General features: G+C 47.7%; 4 protein-coding genes across 5 annotated transcripts; 2 read left to right on the forward strand and 2 right to left on the reverse strand.

Moving 5' to 3' along the window:
- The first annotated feature begins 642 nt into the window (after nt 1-642).
- LOC109763887 (probable cytokinin riboside 5'-monophosphate phosphoribohydrolase LOGL1) lies at nt 643-3045 on the forward strand. The gene is made up of 7 exons (XM_020322754.4): nt 643-953; nt 1055-1152; nt 1253-1283; nt 2078-2177; nt 2280-2350; nt 2509-2652; nt 2769-3045. Exons 1-7 carry the CDS (start codon nt 825-827, stop codon nt 2874-2876), a joined length of 681 nt encoding a protein of 226 aa, XP_020178343.1. The 5' UTR covers nt 643-824; the 3' UTR covers nt 2877-3045.
- Nucleotides 3046-3716: 671 nt separating this feature from the next.
- LOC109763890 (casein kinase 1-like protein 2) lies at nt 3717-8684 on the reverse strand. Of its 2 annotated transcripts, XM_020322759.4 has the most exons (15): nt 8263-8684; nt 8103-8143; nt 7366-7435; nt 7140-7288; nt 6728-6823; nt 6559-6629; nt 6276-6337; nt 6055-6118; nt 5890-5974; nt 5677-5803; nt 5398-5480; nt 5248-5308; nt 4893-5029; nt 4215-4464; nt 3717-4072 (listed from the first exon to the last, which is right to left on the reverse strand). In XM_020322759.4, exons 1-15 carry the CDS (start codon nt 8336-8338, stop codon nt 4050-4052), a joined length of 1395 nt encoding a protein of 464 aa, XP_020178348.1. In that variant the 5' UTR covers nt 8339-8684; the 3' UTR covers nt 3717-4049. The 2 variants fall into 2 exon arrangements, with proteins under 2 accessions (XP_020178348.1, XP_020178347.1); XM_020322758.4 differs by having other exon boundaries at nt 3936-4464.
- A 1875-nt stretch (nt 8685-10559) lies between these two features.
- LOC109763885 (probable magnesium transporter NIPA9) lies at nt 10560-18734 on the reverse strand. Its single transcript, XM_020322751.4, has 9 exons — nt 18436-18734; nt 18222-18320; nt 18013-18142; nt 17769-17857; nt 14863-14919; nt 14735-14793; nt 14351-14471; nt 12305-12453; nt 10560-11011 (listed from the first exon to the last, which is right to left on the reverse strand). Exons 1-9 carry the CDS (start codon nt 18544-18546, stop codon nt 10795-10797), a joined length of 1032 nt encoding a protein of 343 aa, XP_020178340.1. The 5' UTR covers nt 18547-18734; the 3' UTR covers nt 10560-10794.
- A 165-nt stretch (nt 18735-18899) lies between these two features.
- Nucleotides 18900-21545, forward strand: LOC109763886 (acyl transferase 5). Its single transcript, XM_020322752.4, has 2 exons — nt 18900-19372; nt 20512-21545. The coding sequence occupies exons 1-2, from the start codon at nt 18935-18937 to the stop codon at nt 21349-21351; spliced, it is 1278 nt and encodes a 425-aa protein (XP_020178341.1). The 5' UTR covers nt 18900-18934; the 3' UTR covers nt 21352-21545.
- The last annotated feature ends 2072 nt before the right edge of the window (nt 21546-23617 follow it).

Below are 23617 nucleotides of genomic sequence, written 5' to 3' on the forward strand. Positions count from 1 at the left end.
GTTAATGTAAGCCTCAACGTCTTTCTAACATAGGATTAGGTCAACAAACTAGTGATTGGATGGTTAAGAGGACTATTATATCCTCAGTCCACGACAGATCAAACCCCAAATTGACGTTTTGGTGTTTTATTAATGCGGATTATTTCTTTCAATGAGAAGCGATGTTTCCATTGATGACGAGGCGCCCGTGACGAATTTGTCAATCTTAAAACCCCGCAACTTCAACCCAGTTCTTGCGTGTTGGTGTGAGGGTGTGCGTGTGTGCCTGCATTGTAATCGGTGCTTTTCAAAAGAGAAAAGACCTAACCTACTCCATAAATGTCGAATTGGCATTTTTGTCATTGCACAAGGTCAAGGTCATCGTGCACACCCTTTTTTTTATCACAGAATGTTAACATCGTGCGTAATTACATCGGGAAAAAAACATGCCAGGAAAGTAAGGAATTGTGATCTTCAACAGAGCACGCCACCTTGGAATAGACCATTTTCCCAATTAAAAGGGCTTCGTTGCTATGTGACGTAGATTGAGAGGGTCAAACTGCAAAAGGAAAGCCATCGGACACTTGGGCTCTTCTGGCGCAACATGGGCCGCTCGAATGACCCACCAAATTGATCACGACATAATAAAAGGACAGTCGCGTCAGAATCCTTAATGCCGCCTTCATTTGAAGCTTCTCCCCCAGATACGATACGAGAGATAACACACGGCACCGGGTAGAAGAACGAGCCGAACCCAAACACCTCCCTCTCCTCTCCTCTCCTCCTCCACGACGGCTCTTAACCCCATCCTCCCGCCCCGGACCCGAGAGGAAACAAGCCAGGCCATGGGCGACACCACCGCGGCCGCGCCCGCGCCACCGAGGAAGTTCGGCAGGATCTGCGTCTTCTGCGGCAGCAACTCCGGCAATCGCGCGGTGTTCGGCGACGCGGCGCTCGAGCTCGGCCAGGGGCTGGTGAGTAATGCGCTGGAATGCCGAGGCTGCGCGCGCCCTGTTCCCGGGCGGCCGGGCGCCCCAGAATCCGACGTTCACGGTGGGATTTCCTTTCCTTGCAGGTGACGAGGGGGGTCGATCTGGTCTATGGCGGCGGCAGCATCGGCTTGATGGGCCTGATCGCCCAGACGGTTCTGGATGGCGGCTGCCGCGTCCTCGGGTACCTCGCCGGCCGCCTCTGTTTACAGTCCCTTATATAGTAGTAGTACTCTGCAACCTTCCTAATGGGGTATGTATCTATCCGTTCGATTGTTTTACAGGGTGATTCCAAGAGCACTCATGCCCCTTGAGGTGCGTACCAATCTCTTTCCTTCTAGGTTTTCTTATTGTTCTTATTATGCGTATATATGCGTAGAAATACAGATTGATACGTCATTGTTAATTGCCTAATCGGTTCGTTAGAGAGAGAAATAAGTTTCTGCTACGCAGTGAAGTAGTAGCCGCACGACTCGTCTCTCTGCCTAGAAATTTGGCACGGAATTTCGGAACACTTGCCGATGGATGGGCCATCTGAATCCTATCCTTTTGTTTGGCCCCACCTGTCGGTCTCACGACTTTTCGCGATCACCTAGCAAATATATACTAGTGCTATCTATCTCTGTTGGTCACCCACTCACCATTTGATTCCCGTTTTCTGTTGGGTCCAGACCGATTCACCTTTGCTTGTGGGGTTACAAATAGGTATGTGATCATTGAGGAATTGGACTAGAATAGGGCTGAAATTCCCGACCGTCCGTTTCAGGCCTGTTTCCAATTTCCATACACGCAAAAATGAACCGTCAGCTTGGACTTTTGGGCGGTACAACTTGGAGTTGTAAAGTTGGCCGCTCGGTGGATGTAATAATAGTGTTCAATTTGCCTGCCATGAGGTCGGTCGTCACAAGTTGAGTGAGAAAAGTACGCAAGCAGTGGAGTTTGAATTGCACCATTATGCCTATAGTATGTATATATTGAATTGATGTGGAAGTGCTACTGTCCAAACATCTCTCAACTTTGTAGGATGGTGATAGGAGAAATCTGAAAATGATGTATATGTAGCCTATTTCATTTCTTTGCGTAATGAAACACAAAAACTTGTGTTTCAGATATCTGGTGCAAGTGTTGGAGAAGTAAAGATAGTCTCTGACATGCATGAGAGGAAAGCTGAGATGGCGCGACAAGCCGATGCGTTCATTGCTCTCCCGGGTATGCACGACCCGATTCTACATGTTCTTCCCTGACCCTTTTTGAATGGGCTAATGCGTCAACCTGACAATGCTTACATGATTATTACTTTGTGGACACCAGGAGGGTATGGAACAATGGAGGAGTTGTTAGAGATGATCACATGGTCGCAGCTCGGAATCCATGACAAACCAGTGAGTATTATGACTCCTAGTACTAGTAATACATTGCCATAGCCTTGAATGAGTGCATTGTGGGCTATGGCAGTTGACAAATGAGAGTCTGCTACAGACACCGTGCTCTTCATATAAAAAACTAATAATCCAGGCGCACTGATGATTGACTTGAACAGGTTGGCTTGCTAAACGTCGACGGGTACTATGATCCGTTACTCGCGCTGTTCGACAAGGGCGCGGCAGAAGGTTTTATTAAGGCCGATTGCAGGCAGATAATCGTGTCGGCGCCAACTGCCCACGAACTGCTGACGAAAATGGAGGTGAACTGACCTCACTGCCCACTACACTTTAATACGCGTCCTTGAGTTTAAAACGCCTGGCCTCGTTGACAAACAGCATTGTTATTGTGTTGAATGATTCTCTCGATTGTGCTCAGCAATACACCCGTTCACACCGGGAGGTGGCGTCGCGGACGAGCTGGGAGATGACCGAGCTGGGCTACGGGAAAGCTGCGCCGGAGCCAGAGGAGGAGGCATCGTGCTGATGTGTGGCAGGCGTCGTCGTCCCTGGTTGCTCAACTGGCCACTGGGATTGCAATTGCAATAATCGTAGTGTGTTGTGGTTTTCCGTTGTTGGTTGCCTTTCATGTAACCCTGTACGTTGGACTGCGACTTGGTCTGGCGAAGAAGCCTAAGATTGTGTATCGGAATGAATGCAGCGGCGTGAGCAAATGCTGACTGATAACCACCAACGTCAGAACTCTGGTGAAGTGAACCGATCGGGCAGTCGTTTTCTTGGGTGTGAATGAATGATTGTGCATGCATCTTGCTAGCATCAGTACCGCCAGGAATGACGTTAATAACGGGCTGACGGAACATCATTAATCTACAAGTTCCTTTCACAACCATCTTGTCAATAATGGCATGTTCAACCATGGCCCGATGGCCAGCCTCTCCACATAGGCTCGATGTGGTCCCTGGCCATGGCTCCCACGGTCCCACCGCCCGTTAGGCATGCGTTTCCTGACACCTGCAGGCACCCAGTTGAGACATGTGGCTGTACATGTTCCCTTGCAGTACTATGTCGGCTGCCTGGGCTGCTGCGCCTGCACTGCTTTCAGTGTTCTTATCCACCAAATTTGGTCAATTAGGACACATCCCCGCGTTGCTAAATGAAGGGCGGGGTCTGCAATACAACAGTTCCAAAGAGAACATCTCAACTCATGCAACAACATCAACCACAAAAATTTCCATCCCAAACAGGCCAAAAAACAAACATGCATACTTATGGGTTTGCAATCAAACCGAAGTGCAAAAACATGCACGGCAGACATTAAAATAAATTTATCACCTTACAGAAAATATTTCTAAAAGGCCACACGACATTTGTTCCTTGAAGGCACATTAATAGTCAGGAAACGTTACCAGCCAAATTTGTTCGAAAAAATTCTACATGGTCAAGTTCCAGTTTCCAAAGACAAAGTCCTACAAGCTGCACTTGGCTGTGCCAAGACAATGGCAACTGGACAAGGTGCACCGGAAGGAATAGAAATAATACAACAGACTCACAAGCGCCACATAAAAAACTATAAAGATTAAAGACATTTACAGAACCACCCCAATCACATTAAATTATGAGAGCTACATTCCTTGTGCCTCGGGCTGACCACTTATTTACCGTGTCCAGAAGACCACCACCATCATCTGGCAATAGCACTTCACATCCTCCTCGTAACATCTCCTGTGATCCAAAACTCAACAGGAAATGCTGTGCTTATCTTCAGATTATAATTTATACACAGCACACGTAGAAGTAGAATCGTTTTCTCAGTGCTACTAGTACTGAGCCCTCTCATCGCCATCGAAATTAAGACCTTCAATACCTTTGAGGGCAGACTCGTAGTTCTTCGGGTTAGATGAATGCCGAGCCGAAGAGGAACGCTGTGGTTCTGCAGAATCAACCGGTGGGCTTCTCTGAGCACCTGAGGTTCTACGGAATGCACCAGGGCTTGCATCAGTCGTGCGTGATCGTGAAGGCTCAAAAGTGTCACTTGCCACAGCATCCCGGCTACTTGAAACAGCAGCTCTCCTTGACGATCCACTTGACCGCCCCAAAAAATTCGAGCCGGATATCTAAACAACAGCAACAACAGCCAGAGTAAGAAGCTTGAAACAATGAGCAACGGTTTTGGTGTTTTAAATTTCCACATTGCAGATTATGAATCATGATGCCCAGATACAAGAAAATAAAAAATTATGATTGGAGTCCTCGACGAGGAAAACAGAACATTCACAACCAACTGAAAAACAAGAGATACAAAGATTACAGAGTGATAATACAAGCCTACATGACACTTGCACAAAGCTGGAAGTACTTCTGCAAATAAGAGCACCAGTTTATAAGAACAAGTCATGAATGCAAGGTTGACTAAGAAAATTTGACTAGTGAGCACATTGTTCCTCTCTTGCACTAGAAATTGAAAAACAGTGTCTGGCGCCCTAATCTTCCAATCACAATATCCAAGTCCTATACGACAAAGGGAAATGGGGAGAGTACACACCGCAGGGTCTTTAGAAATAGGAGCATCATTTCCTACAGGGGCTTTCTGCTTATTTGAAGTCCCCACGCTTGCAATGGGGGGTGGGGCACGACGTCGGTCCATTGCTGACCAACCACTAATCCTCCCTTCAACAGCACCTACATCATAACAAATGGATAAATAAACATGGCTAAGAAGGTCATACAATTCATTGTTCCACTATAGAAATCCAATCTGGTTCAAATTAGCCATAGAAGCAAAGGAACTTTTTGGCAACTTCATTATAAGCCAATTACTCATCAATATTGCCTGAAAACAGTAATAGTAATACTCGTAAAGAACGAGGAACGAGGAACGATCAAAATAAACCAATTACCAGATTGACTATCATTCTGCAATACAGGTGGTGTCAACCCAGAAGGTCCTGCACCATGGCCCTGTAAAATATATGTAAGACATCACAATTTCACATGGATGGCTACGTAAAAATACACATATTTGGTTGGTGAGTGCACGAAAGACTTACTGCAACACGAGGCGGGGCACTAGCAATTTGAGATTGCTGGTACTTCAGTATTGTCCAGTCAAATACATAGTCAAACTGAAAACCTGCAAGGCATTATTCTGATATCAACCATCCGCCTGTAACCTTCAAAGCATTTTAGATGTTGGCACTTCAATAATACACAGAATGCAACAGGTTTCCATGAAGTATGGAGGGGGCAAGTTAATATCTCATAGATTCAAGTATGAAAAGGAAAACGATATTTACTAATCCTCTTCAAGAATGAAAACAAAATCAAACCTTCGCGGATAAAGAGGTCACGGAACAGTCGCTTAAGGTAGGAATAATCAGGCTTGTCATCAAACCGAAGCGAGCGGCAATAATGGAAATATGATGTGAACTCAGTAGGATACCCACGACACAGAGCCTGAAATAGAATGAGAACATTATAACCAACATGATATACAGGGTGGAGTGCCAACAACCAGTAGAGACATCATAACTACCAAGTACCTCAATTGATGTTGCAACTTTTTTCTCACTGATCTTCTCATACTTTTGCTTCTTCGTTCCTGCTTTCAGACCTTGCCAAGGAAGGCTGAAAAGAAAACAATGTTACATCTGATTCATTGATATATCTTGTGTGGCACACAATAAGAATCCAGAAAATAAACCAACCTTCCCCGTAGGAAGTACATAAGTACATATCCAAGAGATTCCAAGTCATCTCTTCGACTTTGTTCTGACCAACACAAAAAAAGAATAGAAGTAAATAGTCAGAAAACAAGATACGCAGAGCAAGTAGTATGACATTCAACTGACAGCAGGATGGAGTCCAACAGGTGGAAGTTACAATGTAAAAAAGACAATTATGAACTGGTAGAGTATCATTTTCTCACCAATGCCAAGATGAGTGTTCACGCTTGCATATCTTGCTGTCCCAGTCAAGTTTTTGTTCTCTCTGCAGTATTACCATCAAGTAAGAACACAAGGCAGAGCCAAAGTAGATCAGAAAGAAAAACTGACATAAGAAGGGTGCTCCAACTAAAATGACATCTTCAAGAAAAGAACTATTAAAACATAATCGACATAATCTGGCAGTGTCATTTCTGCATGATGTATGGAAATAACTTAAGCCACTATCATACTCTCTAGATAACTTAGTATGTTTATGCATCGTACCTGTATGGGATGTGCTGATGAGTCGAGGTATCCCTATACTTTTTGGCAAGACCAAAATCTATAACATAGACCTGTCAAATATAAGAGCACGAATAAAGTGGTAAGAATGAACACAAGAAAATAATACAGCAGATCTGAATTAATTAGTAAACACTGCATTGCTACCCACCTGATTAGCCCGCCTGCCAAGACCCATGAGAAAATTATCTGGCTTAATGTCTCGATGCAGAAATGACTTGGAGTGGACGAATTCCACTCGATTTATCTACAAGTGGGAGTGCAGATTACATACAGCTCATAAGCTAGGAATAAACAAAGAAAAAAAAAGTACACATAGGACAAAAATGAGGAGCGAAATCATAATGTACGTATCACAAAAAAAAAGCAATGGAAGGAACAGGGAAACTGAGTCTTGTGCAAAAAAACAGGCGTTGGTGTGGCCAGCAACAATGGAGCTGAGGTCCATGAAAATTAATCAAGGACAGGTACAGAGTTAATTGCTTGCTGATTGCTATATACAAATAGATTGATGGAGGCGACAAGAAGGAATGACATCAAATGATTGGTGTATGTGTACGTACCATCTGATCGGCAAGCATAAGTACAGTCTTGAGAGATAATTTTCTGCTGCAAAAATTAAATAGATCCTCCAGACTTGGCCCCAGCAAATCCATGACTAAGACATTGTAGTCTCCTTCTACACCAAACCACCTGACATTTGGGATTCCAGCTGCCACAACAAAGATTGTCAAACCACTAGTTCTATCACAGTCCTACAAAATTATGCACAATGTAAAGCTTCCATACTTCCTCCTTGCAAAATCCTGTAGATCTTCGATTCGTAGAGCAGCTGAGGATGTTTTGTCTTCACATTTTCCTGCATGAACAAGAAAGGAATAAAATGTCAAACTTCAGAAATCTGATACAGGCAATCAAGACGAAATAACCTGCATACTAAATTTAGTGATAGTTTATAGAAGCAACAAGCCACTATGATGCAGAATTATGGGCAATGGGTCTCTATATCTAGACTGTCACTCCGGGCTACAGAGTATGCAGCAATATGTTTCACAAGTTACTGTTTCTCATTCCTCTCCTCGTTTATTGTATCTGCCGTTCACATTTTATTACTATAAACATCATCCAATACTCAGCAGCTTGAACTTAGTTGTCAATCTGCATAGATTAACCGAAAGCACTTAAAAAGCTCAGGTCCAACCAAGTCAACCACACCAGTCAATTCCAGGAACATTGACCAATCAACTAGTCCAAATTGTTCATCCATGGAAAACCAAATCTGCCAACGAGGGCAGAGCATCCATCCAGAGCCAACTCAAAAGCCTGAATTGCTTTGAGAAGAGCGGCATATCAAAGGCTATTCCTACAGGAACCTGCAACTTGACTGACGATAGCCGGAACCAAGCATGAGCTGGTCCACATTCCTCAACCACTACGGCGTCCAAAGCAGGCTAACGCAGCACTGGTAATACTCGGAAGCATGAGAAAGATCCGAGCAGTTGAATCGCAGCAACAGGAGCACGTACCAGCTTAATCGCGACCTCCTCGTTGGTCTGGATATTAGTCCCTGCACGCACGCAAAGGGGACAAGCAAACAGAAGCGCGTCAAAAATCGATCGAGGACTAGAAAATCCCCAAAAATGGAATCCGAAATTCGGGGCAAAGAGCAGAGCAGCCGGCCCGCACCGAGATAGATCTCCCCGAAGGAGCCGCTGCCGATCTTGCGGCCCAGCCGAAACTTGTTCCCAACCCGCGGCTCCATCCCCGCCCGCCCCAGGAAATGCTCCGCCGAAGCTCGGGAGTTCCCACCGAGCAGAGCCGCAAAGACAAAGGCCAAAAAGACGCGCTTTCCCCTCCCGAGAGACCTAGCGGCGGGGGCTCAGATCGGCGCGGGGCAGGAGCTCGAGGGACCGTCGAGGCAGGGAGAGCGCTGCTGCTAGTGCTACCTAGGGTTTGGGGTGGGAGGGGAGGAGGGGCAGGCGGCCATGGCCGTGTGGGTGCCGCTTGGGATTGTTTTTTCGGGGGGAGTTGGGGAAGTAGACCAAGCAAGCAAAGCAAAGCAGAGCAGGAGGAAAAAAGAAAAAGGACCAGTTTGGCCTCCCCACCCCGACTCTATCCCATTCCCCGTATCTTCTTCTTCCCTTTTGCATTTTAGCCCTCGCTTTGACGCTTTCGCTTTCCCTCTATCCCCCTGGCGGATACTTTGAATATCGCTCGGGGTACTCTACTGTACTCTGCCGTAACCCTCTTGATTTGCATTACTGTCTTCCTTATTTGGACTGGATGAGATGGCAGCGCCTATAACACAGTCGTACAACTAATTTATATTTATAAAAAAAACACGTCAAAAAATGAAGAAGGTTAGAAGCCAGTGTGCCGAGTTGCTTTCTCTTGGTAGGGTCGTTTATCTCGGTGATTAAACCGGAGTACGACTGCACGGCAGCAGGCTTAAGCAGCAAGCGTGTCCAAAGATAATGTTTCTCCCAACTTGCCACGCGTACTTTTTAATGCTTAACCACGAGGACAAGGCGCCAGTCGATCGATCGTGACATCGGCACGCCGTTTCAGTTTGGGTTCTTATGGATTGGAATAGGTGGTTGCGTGTGGCCTGTGAGCGTATACCATTTTTCGCCATCTCGGCACATTTATGGGCTAATTTGCACAATATTCTCCCAATAATAGTAGTACTACAAGGCTCCACGGTTATGCTGGAGTACATTCCCGCTTTCCCAGTGACGAAGCATCATGGCTTGTAATAATAAATGTATTTTGGGTGCTTTTGACTCTTCAGCAAGATGAGGCCATTTAGAAATGTTCAGCCTGGGTACTAGTTGATCAGCATGGTGAAAGTTGTGAATTTGTAAAGGTAAAGTTCACAAAAGAAATTGTATAGGTAAACCTTGAGATCAGATCAAAGCTGACTACATGAGATGACAATTAGTGACAAAACTGGGCGCTTAATTTGCCTAGAAGGAATGTGCCATATGATGCATTCACTACATAGCACTTTCTAGGGAGTAACTACAAACATCACTCTGCCTAGCAAAAACACATGCAATTCCCACAAAGAAGATTGTCACCCTATACCCTGGCTGAAGATGTACAGTAAAGATGTCCAAACTCTTTTATTACCAGTTTATTAGCCCTGGATGACCCTTGTCCAGATGCTACCCGGCCCAAGGCGACTGATTTGAATTTCTTAATCTTTTCCATTAATCACGTAATACTATGCATACTGTAGTACTAGTAGTACATTAGTTGACCTAACCTAGCTAATCAAATATGGCTGGACAAAACTGTGCTTGCCACCTAACCACACAGAAAGCAAATCCTTTCTTTTTTAATCACGGTAGGGTTGGAAAATTTCAGGATAGCTACCCCGCTAGTGGAACAAGCATCTCCTATAGCTAATCCTAAATTCCTAACACACTTGGAACTTGTGGGCACAGATAACTACAAACCTCTGATACGTTCTGACTTGGTCATTTGGACCAGTTTGCCATTGGCCGCACTTCATTTGGCAGCATGGGAAAGAGACAGGTATGAGATCATCCTGTTCATTCTTTAATTCTAACAAAATAGAAACAGAAAAATAGGGTTCATCAGAAATGTTAGGTGCATACTCCCACGGTTCAGTAGAACCACCAGGGTCGTATACCACGTATGAAAGTCATGTGCAGCTGGATTAGCAATATATACTTCAATACTTGTATAGTTGCAAAATTTTCAATTCTTACACATGTAGGTACAGCAAATATTTTGCCCGCATTTCCCACAACTGTGGCAGTTCACTGGGGGAAGCTTCTGTGAAAGAAACCATCAGCAAGGGCCTACCGGAACCGAAGCAATTGACGGTATATCACAAGAGTTTTGTAGTATCAAGTAACCCAAACATCCAAACAGGACATACATGGCCCTTTCCACGCATTCTTAAAAGCAAAAGATAATGGTGCTGCAAGTAAAGCAGAAACACGCACACAAGATTCGAAAGGGAAGAGAACAAACTAATATACCACTTACAACTGACCACAGGAAGGTATGTAACTTGATCAAAATTCACAGCAGATTTTACGAACTTCTGTTGCTGTTAGATCTATAAGGGCAGTCAGTATATGAGCAGCCAGCCCAAACTTTTGAGATGCTACTCTAGACTTGTACATTCACATTAGTGATTGGACCCATCAAAGGTGTTAAGACAGTCATGCTCCAGTAGCACCTCTAGGCCTTCTCTTTCCCTGTAGAGGTTAGTATATGTAATGTCGAGGCATGGATTGTTGTGCTTTGGTTGGAATCCTTCCCTCGGGCTGATCCAGGCCTCCTGATGCTGTGCGAACGCTCCATATTACTCTTCAAAAACTTCTGCACAGGCTTAGGTAGGCGCGCAATCACTCCGGTTGAAGTAACAAGTAGTATCACCCCCGTAATAATGAAGAACCTGAAAGGAGAACCAACTCTTTAGTGTCCCTCAGCCAATTCAAAAAAGTGGAGCAGAGGTCAGAGAGCACGAAGAGACAACACATTTGTTCAATCCAATTTGTCAATAGACCGATATGACTCCTTACACGGCACACTACTGGTGTTATTTTCCTAATCTATTGCACCCAATATACATTAGGTATTTCAGCAAAGCTGAATTTGCATATCCGTAACCTCAATAGACTGAGAAAGAACTTGATATATTCTCTCATGATCAAAGTTGCCAACAAAGAATACATAACAAGCACATGCTACATGAATTCCATATATAGTCCCAAGATAAGCACCCGCCCCACTTGCAATTTAGTGAGGCAAATAGCAGAGCATATCAGGTGGAAATCTAAAAAAATGTGCCTGTAGCTGCATGATTACAAGAGATGGCTCACATTGGGGCGGGATATCCCCACACAACCAAAACAGTTTCAGACATCCCAACAACTGCAAAATTGCGAATCGCCCCAAACACTCACTACTCTGGAAGTCTTCCTCCCTCTACTCCAGCACTGTCTTCCTCCCCAACGTCAATGCCACCTCACTCACTTTAGACCTGCATGGGATTATCCGTCGCTGCCTCCCTCTCTGCACATTCCACAAGATGGTGCCTGTGGTTGTAGGCGGCTAACCTTTCGTCTCCATCTCACCAGATCTACCCACATCCGGCTTTCCCACAGCATAGATAAGGCAGTGACTGTTTCCCAGCTCCTGCTCAGCTGGTACAAACCCCTGAGCTGTGCTGCAAGTGTAACAATGCGACGGTGGAGCCCCTTGGGCCTTGGATGCACAACCATCCCCAGATTTGGGCATGGGTGGTCCTACTGCTGCTATATCTATCAAGGAGATACTACCATATAGAACAAGAGGATCTCTGCCACCTCCAGTATTGCCTATCAATGTATGTTAAGTGTTCCACCGACATCACCCCCTACCCCACCACGCAGCCTCCCCTCGTGATCACAATCACAAAAAATCATAGTTTAGCCAGGATCTCACGGTTATCGGATACATTGCCAATGCAATAGCCTTAAAGGTGCAGGCATTGAAAAGAAAGAAAAAAACAATGTACTCCCTTTGATCCATATTACTTGTCACAGCTTTAGTACAACTTTAGTACAAAGTTGTACTAAAGCAGCGACAATTAGTATGGATCGGGGGGAGTAGCTAACTACAGAAGCAGGGAAAAGGGAATCAGATCAGTCTTCAGCAATAGCACACAACACAGAAAGAAAAACACAATGTAGTATAATGATATTACCATCCAAGCAAGAGAAAAAAACGTCCTGCGGGAGCTGTCGGCAGATGTTCGTCAAGTGCAACCATACCAGCCACAACACCAGACACAATAGATGCCACTGATGTACATGTGGACACAACAATTGCCCTCCCATGCTTGAGACCTCGAGTCTGCACAGGCGTCATGTCCCATTAGTGGAATATACAAAGCGAAACCACAAACCAGAGCAGAAGCATTGAAAGATAACTAGACAACTCATTATGACAAATGTTAAAAACACATATTTCATCAGGCGGGTCCAATATACTAGTGCAATCTGAGAAAACAATTTGCAAATAACAAAATTTTAAAATTTTGCAGATCATCAATGTCAATGGAGTATAAATTAGTACAGTAATTTTTGTAAAAAATAATTGCAAAAAGGATTGCATTCCTTTCATGGAACATGCACATGTGTTTCCGTTTTTAGATTAAAAAAATGGTCTCGGCAGCAAAAAGGAAGCACTGTGATATGATTTACAATAAGCAAGATTTATAGCTCAATTTTAGTATCAGCAAATATTATGTGACATCACTATGTGGCTCCATTCAAGGTCAGTCACACCCATGTTCCTGCTTCACTGAGACAAAAAATACTCCGCTCCACTTTGCTCCCATATGGTGTACCCTAATATTCACGTTATGGTGGCGTCATAAGCTTGGTGTAAGAGTTTGACTAGCAAGTACATGTTCTCAAGAAACACTACATAAAAACTATGAATAAATTGTATGAACTAATGCACCTCGGTAGTTAATGTCATTGTGCAGCATATGTGCACCTGTTTGCCATTTTTAAAGATTTGTTCCACTCCCTCTGGATGTGAATATAGGTCGGGCACGGATATTTAGGTCTTCGATTTGATTAGCGCAAAATATGATGTATGTTATAACAAAAATATTTTTAGATTCATCGTCCAATGAAGTTTCTAGCCATATATTTTTTGTGACATATTATACATGCTTCACTAGTTAAAATGACTACCTAAGTTCCCATGCCAAACTTATATTCCCATCCGGAGGGAGTAAGAGGATTTGGTCTGTGAATCCAACAAAGAGTCATTTAAAGTGAGGTGAGAGATGGCTGCTTCGGGGTGAGTCTCTCTATAGAGCAGGAAAATGTCCTTGAACAAGTAATAGTATGACATCTCATTCATCTTCCTACCACCACAACTATTGTGTTATCGTCCATACCAAGATGGCCATATCTTTCATTGTGCAATGGCAACTCAACAAGTGGAGTCTCCAAACCTTGTTGGCATGAGTCTTTGCAAGGGGTGATCTAGAGGTATCTAACCAACAGACTGAGTGGCCGCCTGAATATAGATCAACACTAAACAACCTTTTTTCTTTAGTATGGAGATACCTCTAGAATGCCTCCATGCAGGGCCTCGTTCTGATGACCATCAAAAACTGTTCGCCTGCCACCATGGCACAATGGACAGCAAGAGAAACTTGGAATCGTCGGTAACGCAACAGTTGTGCCAAACATGGAAAAAGATGACACACTTGTACTTGTTCAAGGGCGTTTTCCAGCTCAAGACAGAGCCCAACAAGAAGCCAACGATCCTTCATGCCATTCCAACAATTTGATGCTTTCCAGGTTCACAAATCAAGTCTGCTTTAAATGTCTTCGCAATGGCCCACATGTGCATGTTCTATGAAAGGAGTGCAATCAGCTGAAGATTGCTTGAAACAGAAGGATGTGACATAGATTGTATGACAGCCAAACAATAAATGCATGCGCACCGACGGCATTAGTTGAGATTAACAAAGTGCAATAGTCTCAATAGTTCCCATGCACTGTTCGAGTGCGTAAATCATTAACAAGTGCAACGCCGATGGCAGGTAACATCTCTACGTTTTCTACAAACACTATACAAGCACTGTATACATCCCTATCAATGCCAGAACACACAAAAAAGCAGAGAAGTACATCTCCAGAGTATCAGGGCAGCAGTGCGCATTAAGAAGGGACATCTCTGTGATGCACACAAGTAGGGAGGCGCATCTCCAGTAAACTAGACATACCTGGTAAACAAATCCCACGGCACTGCAGGCCACACTACAAGAAATGGCAGCTGGCACAACAATCTTCGGAAAGCCCATTTCAGACATCACGAATCCCATCTTAGAGATCACTGATGAAATCCTATACATGAAATAAGTTAATAATTATGAGTCATCCTCCCATATTGGGTCACTGCATAACTGTATACTAAAAGAAAAGAAAGGTTGAAGTAACATTTGTTTATTTCATGATAAATGTATACTCCCAAGTAAATATCCTCTCAATCAATTGAAATAGGGACCAGAGTGGTCAACATAAGGCCTGAGTCTAAGTCATAAATTAATTTTTTAAGTAGAAAAGACTGTAAACAAAGTGATAAATGGAAATAGATAAAAAAAAATTACCCAAACAAAATGCCTGATTCTAAGCCGTATATGACCTCCTCGATCACTTCAGGTCCAGTCTGGATTGATGCAAGGTGTCAATATTTTATAATATTGAAACATGAATCCCAAATTTAAAAGTTGCTCACCAACTCTTGTTCGCGCCTCTGCTTTTTGTAGATATGAAGCCAAGTGTTGAGCAGAACCTTAATTGGCATAAAAAAATAAAATTGCCATCAGTCGCAGGCTAAAAACTGGGTTCATCAACACTATAATAATATCACCCACCATAATATCCTACAATATGTTTAGTTCTGGTAGGAACTTGTACCCTACCAGGCCTGGGGCGTAAGCAGTAAGGGAAGGAGGGAGCTGGGCGAGGCGATGAGCGGCCGCGCCGGCGGTTGGGCGCCGTCGCGGGAGAGGAGGGAGATGGCGGCGACGGCTAGGGTTAGAGGCGGCTAGGGTTCCGGCTCCTCTGGGAGCCGTGCAATAGAGATAATAATCTTCTTATTGCTTGATTCCAAAAAGAGTCTTACAGCCTATATTTATAACCTAGATAACCTGCATAAGAATTAACCTAAGATAACTTGCATAAGAATTAACCTAAGATAACTTGTGGGCTAAGATTGCCCGGTGGGCCTAGCTAAACCGGCCATAACACTTCTCCCCGCCTGCACAAACAACTCGTCCTCGAGCTGTAAGGTGGGGAAGCGCTTGCGGAACTCCTCGAGGCGATCAACCAGCGTCAAACACCTTCTCGACAGCTGGGGCGACCAGGTCGGCGGCGACGGCGTCCTCCGGAATGTAGTCTGCAACCTCCAGGTAGAAGAGTTGCGGGCAGGCATGGCCGGGCGTGTAGGGCTCGTCGCAGGTGAAGCACAACCGTTGGCGGCGACGCTCGAGTAGCTCGGCTGAGGTGAGCCGGCCGAGCGGGCGCGCCGCGGTCGCGGCGAGGGGTGCCGCAGAAGCCTGCGCAGGCCCACCCTGCACGGAATCCGGCCCGGGTAGCGACCCAGCGGTCCGGAACGGTGATTCCTGCTGGATGGCCACCGCGCGGCGCTCGAACGCGCGGGCGTAGTACATGGCCGACTGGAGATCCTGGGGTCCCCGAAGCTCCACGTCCACACGGATGTGATCCGGAAGTCCACCGACAAAGAGGTCGGCCCGCTGTTGCGCCGTCACACCCGGCGCATGGCATGCCAGGGCCTGGAAACGGTCGGCGTAGTCCTGCACCGTGGAGGTGAAGGGAAGGTGGCCGAGCTCCACCAAGCGGCTCCCGCGCACCGGAGGCCCAAAGCGAAGGAGGCAGAGCTCGCGGAAACGCTCCCAAGGGGGCATGGCGCCCTCGTCCTGCTCGAGGGCGTAATACCAGGTCTGTGCCGCGCCGCGGAGGTGGTACGAGGCGAGCCAGGTACGCTCCATGCGAGGATGCGCTGCCCGCGAAAGAACTGGTCGCACTGGTTGAGCCAGTTGAGGGGGTCCTCCGTGCCGTCATAGGTGGCGAAGTCGATCTTGGCGAACCGCAGCGGTGTCTGTGTCGGAGCGCCGTGTCGAACTGGCTCGGAGGAGCGGAGCAGGGAGGCAGGTGGTGCCTGGTCGGGGTACTCCGGGTAGGGACCGGCGGAACCAGATGGCCCACCGAACTGCGGGAACGGAGTCGGCTGTTCGGGGGCCGTGGTGTAGACCGGCGATGGCGAAGACCCAGCTGCCCACGCTGGAAGTGGCGACGGGGAGGGCGGGAACCGGACCTGATGGATCGGGAGGCCGGTCGGCGAGGGTACCCTCGAGCTGGGCAGGGGCGGCGCCGGTGGGTGCAACGGCATCAGCGGGGGCGGCGCCGGTGGGTGCAGCGGCAGCAGCGGGGGCTGGACGGGGGCAGCGGCTGCCCGGGACGGCAACGGCTGCAGGTGCCAGAGGGGCGCCGTCGATGGTGGCAGCGGCAGATGCCACAGGCCCGCGGCGACTGGTGGTGGCCCGCTGGAGTTCCCTGTCTGGAACGGCAACAGCGGGGGCCCGCCGCCTGCGGGTGCGCCCGGAAACAGCCATGGCGCAGGGTGGCCGTAGGTGGCGATCAGCGCAGCCGGCGGGAGGCCGTACGCGCCTGCCATGTACTGGTGGTACTGGTGCATGTGGAGCCCTTGGACGGCCGTCACGAGCTGCTGCAGCGTGCTGGTCATCTGTTCCGGCGTGAAGACGGCGGCTGGCGGCGGCGCGGAAGTGATGGGGGCCGGCGGTGGTGAGGAGCCCGCGGTGGTGACCGGGCCTGACAGCGTGGGGGCCCCGGCGGTGGTCATCGGGGCAGACGTCATCGGCGCGGTGGTCATCGGCGCGGAGGTGGAGACGGGCAGCGGCGGCGATGGTGTTGACGAAGACATGATCGGACCCAAGTCTCTGGATACCAAATTGGTAGGAACTTGTACCCTACTAGGCCTGGGGCGTAAGCAGTAAGGGAAGGAGGGAGCTGGGCGAGGCGATGAGCGGCCGCGCCGGCGGTTGGGCGCCGTCGCGGGAGAGGAGGGAGATGGCGGCGGCGGCTAGGGTTCCCGCTCCTCTGGGAGCCGGGCAATAGAGATAATAATCTTCTTATTGCTTGATTCCAAAAAGAGTCTTACAGCCTATATTTATAACCTAGATAACTTGCATAAGAATTAACCTAAGATAACTTGCATAAGAATTAACCTAAGATAACTTGTGGGCTAAGATTGCCCGGTGGGCCTAGCTAAACCGGCCATAACAAGTTCTTTCCCATTGATGTGTTTTTTAATGAAATGGGAATGAATTAATCCAACAAAGAGCAGTCTAAACACTTTCCCTAACTCCAGCAAGCAGTTTCGTTGGGGCGTAACACATAAATTGTAGGAAAAACCTAATTTATATATAGAAATACAATGGTAATACTTATGTGGTGCACGCCTAAAATTGTGGGCGAGAGTCAGAATATTATAGCAGAATGGGCAAAACAGTTTGTGCAAGAGAAAATACACTTGTTCTGGTAGCACGCATAATTACGTGGATGTAATAAAACTAATACAACACAGAGTATGGTACCTACAAACAAGATGACAACGGTGAGCACCAGCCAAGGTATACTGAAAAGGGGGATCTCTTCCACTTTCTGCTCCTCCCCTCCGACACCGACTCCTGAAGTTACAGAACGCAGAGTAAATCCAGTCAATGCATGGGTACTAGCTTAATGCTAATAATCGATCCTACAAAGGTCTGTCTGGTTTCCATTTCCATCCTGTCAATATTGAATGTAAAACGTGATGATCGTGGCGTAGTGACTTGTAGCTCACCTATGGTGCCGAGACCAGCCATTGTGATGGCAATCCAATCGAGGCCATTCATGACCTCCTTGAGGTAAAAGTGGGAGAAAACGCAGAGTATGGCGAGGCCGCAGCCGGCAATCGGCTGCACGACAGAGACCTGATGAGAAAAAACAAACGCCGCATCAGCCATCGGGCGAGAAGAGAAACACAAGGGAGTCGGGAAGCAGGCAACGCACCGGCGCCTGCGAGAGCGCGGTGAGCATGAGGGCGGCGCCGCACATGTCGAGGAGGAAGCCGCTGATCCAGAGCCTGTTGAGCGCGTAGCCCCGTATGACCTGCACAAGACCGAAGAGGGCGGCGTCATCTATCTAACACAGTAGTAAACAGCAGCGCCGGCATCCGGAAGGGATGGGTAAGGGGATGGATAAGGGGAGGGGAGTGGGAGGGTGCCTTGAGCTTGAAGGAGAGGGGAGGGAGGATGTGGGTGCCCTTCTTCTGGAGGACCTTGCCGATGCTGTTGCCGGCGGCGCCGGCCAGCGTGAGCGCCACCGACTCCCACATCCCCGATCCGATCCGGCACCAGGAGGTTTCCCTAGAGCTTTTTGGGTGTGGGCGGAGGAGGAGACCACGAGGGGGAGGAGCCGAGGAGGTGGCCGGGTGGCGTCCTTTTCTCGTCGTGTCGTGCGCCCCCGTGCCCGAGCGTGGGTGCCGCCGGTGGTGCGTGCTCTCTCGTTGGTGCCTGGGTCGCGTCGCGTGTGCGGGAGGGATACTCCATTTTTTTATTCTATTGTCTCTGCTTTGGGGCTTTGCGAGCTTGGATGGGCTGCCGCTCGTACATTCAGCCCAGCCCAGACTTCGGCGTTTATAAATACGCATCCCGTGCTGTCTCGAAGGCTCACGCACTAACCCACATCTCGCATCACACACTGACACTGGGCACGTGGCCACCATGGTGCCATCAATCACCCTGGCAAGGAAATCCCAGTCGTTCGTCGTGCCGGCCGCGCCGGCGTCGGGAGAGACACTGGAGCTGTCCGCCATCGACCGCGTGCCCGGGCTGCGCCACACCGTGCGGTCCCTGCACGTGTTCCGGCGCAACGGCGACCGCCGCGCCGACGGAGCCGGGCCGGCCGAGGTGATCCGCGCCGCGCTGTCGCGCGCGCTGGTGGAGTACCCCGCGTTCGCCGGCCGCTTCGTGGGATCGGTGGCGGCTGGCGAGGCCTGCGTTGCGTGCACCGGCAACGGCGCTTGGTTCGTTGAGGCCGCCGCCGACTGCAGCCTCGAGGACGTGAACGGCCTGGACTACCCGCTCATGGTCTGCGAGGAGGATCTGCTGCCCGCTCCGGAGGAAGGCGTTGACCCTACCACTATTCCGGTCATGATGCAGGTATATACGGAGTACATCATATTTACATGAGTTCGAGGCTCCTTGCAGAAAACGTTTACTAGGCATTCGCAGTCCGCATCTTTCATCCATTTCACATTTTCTTGTGTGCCATGATCAAAGGCAATGAGCGAACATCAACTTATTCAAGCCACCAACAACATATATTTCCCCCTCAAAAAAAAACCAACAACATATATTTTTATACGTACTTATTAAGCAAATGCTCGTCCCATGAAGAAACCATCGTCGTGAATTACTTCAGCAACCACCAATGCACAGAAAAGCACTCAATATGAGGGGTTGCTAGTTGACCTTTCCCCTATGAAAAATATTGGATTTGGTAGCATAAATAGAGTGCGACGAAGTGCTAGCCTTCTACATCCCGAGATAATATTATAGTAGTATTTTTTTGGCAAAAAATATATGATCAAATCTATTATAAAAGTTCACTGTAAGTACAAAGCATCTCGCACTCACCTGGCATGTGTACGTACCACCCGGTCGAGGATCAGGGCGTCTGAAGTTAGGAAGAAAGAATATAGGTAGACCTCTGAAGTCAGGAAGAACGTCGGTGAACAATATTTGAAGAGACAAATCATGCTTTACATGTTGTTTCCCTTTATTTGCCGCAATATGGATGTTGTTTCAGGACAGTATTTCTAATGGATTTATTTCTCAGAACAGTGTATGTCCGCACACAGTCAAGGCCCTTTTTTGCGAACAGAGAGAGTAGCTCCCAAATGAACCAAGACTACATATCAGAGTGGTTGAACTGTAACACATATCTGTGTAACACATATGCTACACTATTTCACCAAAAATAAAACACATACCATACACTAACTAGGTGGAACTGTACCACATCCCTGTTTTCTGTATTATTAGAAAGTGCCGGCACCACATATTTCTGACAAGTGAAGCACCGACACATCACAATGGTTTAGGTAGTCTACTCCTACTGCCTGCCTACTATTTGTCTCTTCATTGACTCAAGTTCCATACAACCACTTCATCTGAATAACAATAACGAATGTCATGGTTTTAGGACTCTATATTGCAAACTTTTTCCTTGTCATTTTAACTGATGTTTCAAGACTGATATTGCATTACCTTTCTCGTTCTAACTCTGTCCATGCCAGGTGACTGAATTCACTTGTGGAGGATTTGTTGTGGGCTTGGTAGCGGTCCACACCCTTGCAGACGGGCTTGGCGCAGCACAATTCGTCAACGCAATTGCCGAGTTAGCCCGCGGCCTGGACAGGCCTACGGTAGCACATGTATGGGCTCGGGCTGTAATCCCGAGCCCACCCAAGTTACCTTCGGGGCCACCACCAACGTTCCAGCCCTTAGGCTTTAAGCATTTCGCCACAGATGTCAGTTCAGATTGTATGGCCCATGTCAAGGCTGAATACTTCCAGGCAATGGGTCAGTACTGCTCAACTTTCGATGTCGCCATTGCAAAGGTTTGGCAAGCTCGAACTCGCGCCATCAAGTACAGTCCACAAGCCGAGGTTAAAATATGCTTCTTCGCAAACACCAGACATCTTCTCACACAGGTTCTCCCAAAGGATGGGGGCTTCTACGGTAACTGCTTCTACCCGGTTACTGTGACGTCTACAGCGAAGGATGTTGCCACGTCAGGACTGCTTGGTGTGATCGGGATGATTAGGGACGGGAAGGCAAGGCTCCCTTTGGAGTTTGCCAAGTGGGCGTCAGGGGATGTGAAGGTTGATCCATACCAGTTGACATTCCAGCACAATGTGCTATTTGTGTCGGATTGGACGAGGCTTGGATTCTATGAGGTCGACTACGGGTGGGGCGCCCCTAGCCATATCATACCATTCACATATGCAGATTACATGGCGGTCGCGGTGCTTGGTGCTCCACCAATGCCGAAGAAGGGCACCCGAATTATGACCCAATGTGTGGAGGAGAAGCATCTAAAGGACTTCAGGGATGATATAAAGGGCTTATTTTAAATGTCTAGTTGGTATTGTATCAATGGTATGTGTGTATGTTGGGTTTGGATAAATTTGTGACAATCTTTGGAGGCATGAGGAAATACTACACTTGAGATGTTGGGAAAAGTAAGAAATAATATTGTTGCACAACTATCCATGTAATTCAGGGGTTGGACTAATATATGGACGCTTGCCCAATAAAGTTCGTGAAAGTGTTGTGTGCCCTTTAATTGTTGATTTGGTATTGATGATGACAAATTAGTGGGACTAATATTTCACGCTAAGTGATGATACCGAAAACCGGCAGTGTCCTCCGTAGGGTGGAGAGAGTGACTGGATGTACCAAAGGGGATCAGACGAGGTTATTTTACCCAAGTTCAGGTCCTCATGGTTGAGAGCAATGCCCTACTCCTGCTTTGCTTTTGATTGATGGTGGAAACACCTCGTGTGAGGGGGTTACAGATTGAAGATAGTGATAACTACCAAGGTTTAAGTTATTGATTAGGTGTCGCCCGGTCTATGCCTCTAGCCCCCGCCTTATAAAGGAGAGGGGGTGAAAGCTAGGGTTTATAGGATCCTTAACCGACCTCGCCTCGAGGGGACCTTGGCTTGCACGCCAATATGGTGCTTGTTCGGAAGCCAAGTGTAAGGGCATATTTCTCCCTATGTGGTTTTGGTGATTGATGATTGTGCATTTGTGGACTAATCGTGTGCGTTGAGCATTTCAGATATCTCATGTCTAGGCACAAGATGATTCGGTGCCCCTCGGAGCCTATCGAATACGACGGTTCTCTACGTTTCTTTTCGGTGGATTTGAGTCGTAGGAAAGCCATACTATTAAGAGGGGGTTCGCTTCGGAAAGGTTAGGGTGGAATCAACACGTACACATCTGTTCCTTTGCACCACCTTTCCTTCGCTTTGATGTAGCACCATCCGTTTATCCTTGTCTCCGCGATATGAAGGCTGCCAAGTGCTAAAGCCTCTGTGGCGTGCGGTAGTACTGCTCAAGGGAGCAGTAGTACCACAGGGGCGTGCGGGAGTACCGCTCAGGCAAGCGGTAGTACCGCTCCAAGTGAGCGGTAGTACCGCTGCCTCTAGCCCAGACGCTGGCGCATGCGGAAGTAGGCGCAGATGTAATTTTTTACTTCCGCCCCTATGCGGTAGTACCACTCCCTGTGAGCGGTAGTACCATGCCGGATTTTTGCACAACTCCAGCCTCGGCGGAAATAGCTATGGAAGCAATTTATTTCTTCCGTGCATTTTCCAGGGAAAGTTGAGCCCTTCCCTACGGTAGTACCATAGGGGCGCGCGGTAGTACCGCTCCGGCGGTTCTACCGCTCGCTGCCTAGTGCAACAGGATCTCATTTGGCCTCTACCGCGCGAGCGGTAGTACCGCACCGTGCAGCAGTAGTACCGCAACCCCTTGCGGTAGTACCGCGATAGTGTGCGGTAGTACCGCGTCTCGCGGGCTGAGTAAGGGGGTAACGGTTGGATCTTTCCCCCCACTATATAAAGGGGGTCTTCTTCCCCAAGAAGACCACCTCTTCCCTCCCCAAGCTCCATTGTTGCTCAAACCTCCATTTTCGCCTGATCTCTCTCCCTAGCCAATCAAACTTGTTGATTTTCTAGGGATTGGTTGAGAAGGCCCCGATCTACACTTCCACCAAGAGAAATTTGATTCCTCCGACTAATCCCTTGCGGATCTTGTTACTCTTGGGTGTTTGAGCACCCTAGATGGTGAGGTCACCGCGGAGCCATATTCCATTGTGGTGAAGCTTCGTGGTGTCGTTGGGAGCCTCCAATTAAGTTGTGGAGATAGCCCCAACCTTGTTTGTAGAGGTTCGGTCGCCCCCTTCAAGGGCACCAATAGTGGAATCACGGCATCTCGCATTGTGTGAGGGCATGAGGAGAATGCGGTGGCCCTGGTGGCTTCTTGGGGAGCATTGTGCCTCCACACCGCTCCAACGGAGACGTACTTCCTCTCAAAGGGAAGGAACTTCGGTAACACATCCTCGTCTCCACCGGCTCCACTCTTGGTTATCTCTTACCTTTACTTGTGCAAGCTTATATTGTGTTGTATCCCTTGCTTGCTTGTGTGCTTGTTGTTGTTGCATTGTATAGGTTGCTCACCTAGTTGCACATCTAGACAACCTACTTTGATGCTAAGTTTAATTTGGTCAAGAAAAGCTAAAAATTGTTAGTTGCCTATTCACCCCCCCCCCTCTAGTCAACCATATCTATCCTTTCAATTGTTATCAGAGCCTCCTCTCTTTATTAAGGACTT

The sequence above is a fragment of the Aegilops tauschii genome, chromosome 3, assembly GCF_002575655.3.
Source record: "Aegilops tauschii subsp. strangulata cultivar AL8/78 chromosome 3, Aet v6.0, whole genome shotgun sequence".
Taxonomy (NCBI): Eukaryota; Viridiplantae; Streptophyta; class Magnoliopsida; order Poales; family Poaceae; genus Aegilops; species Aegilops tauschii.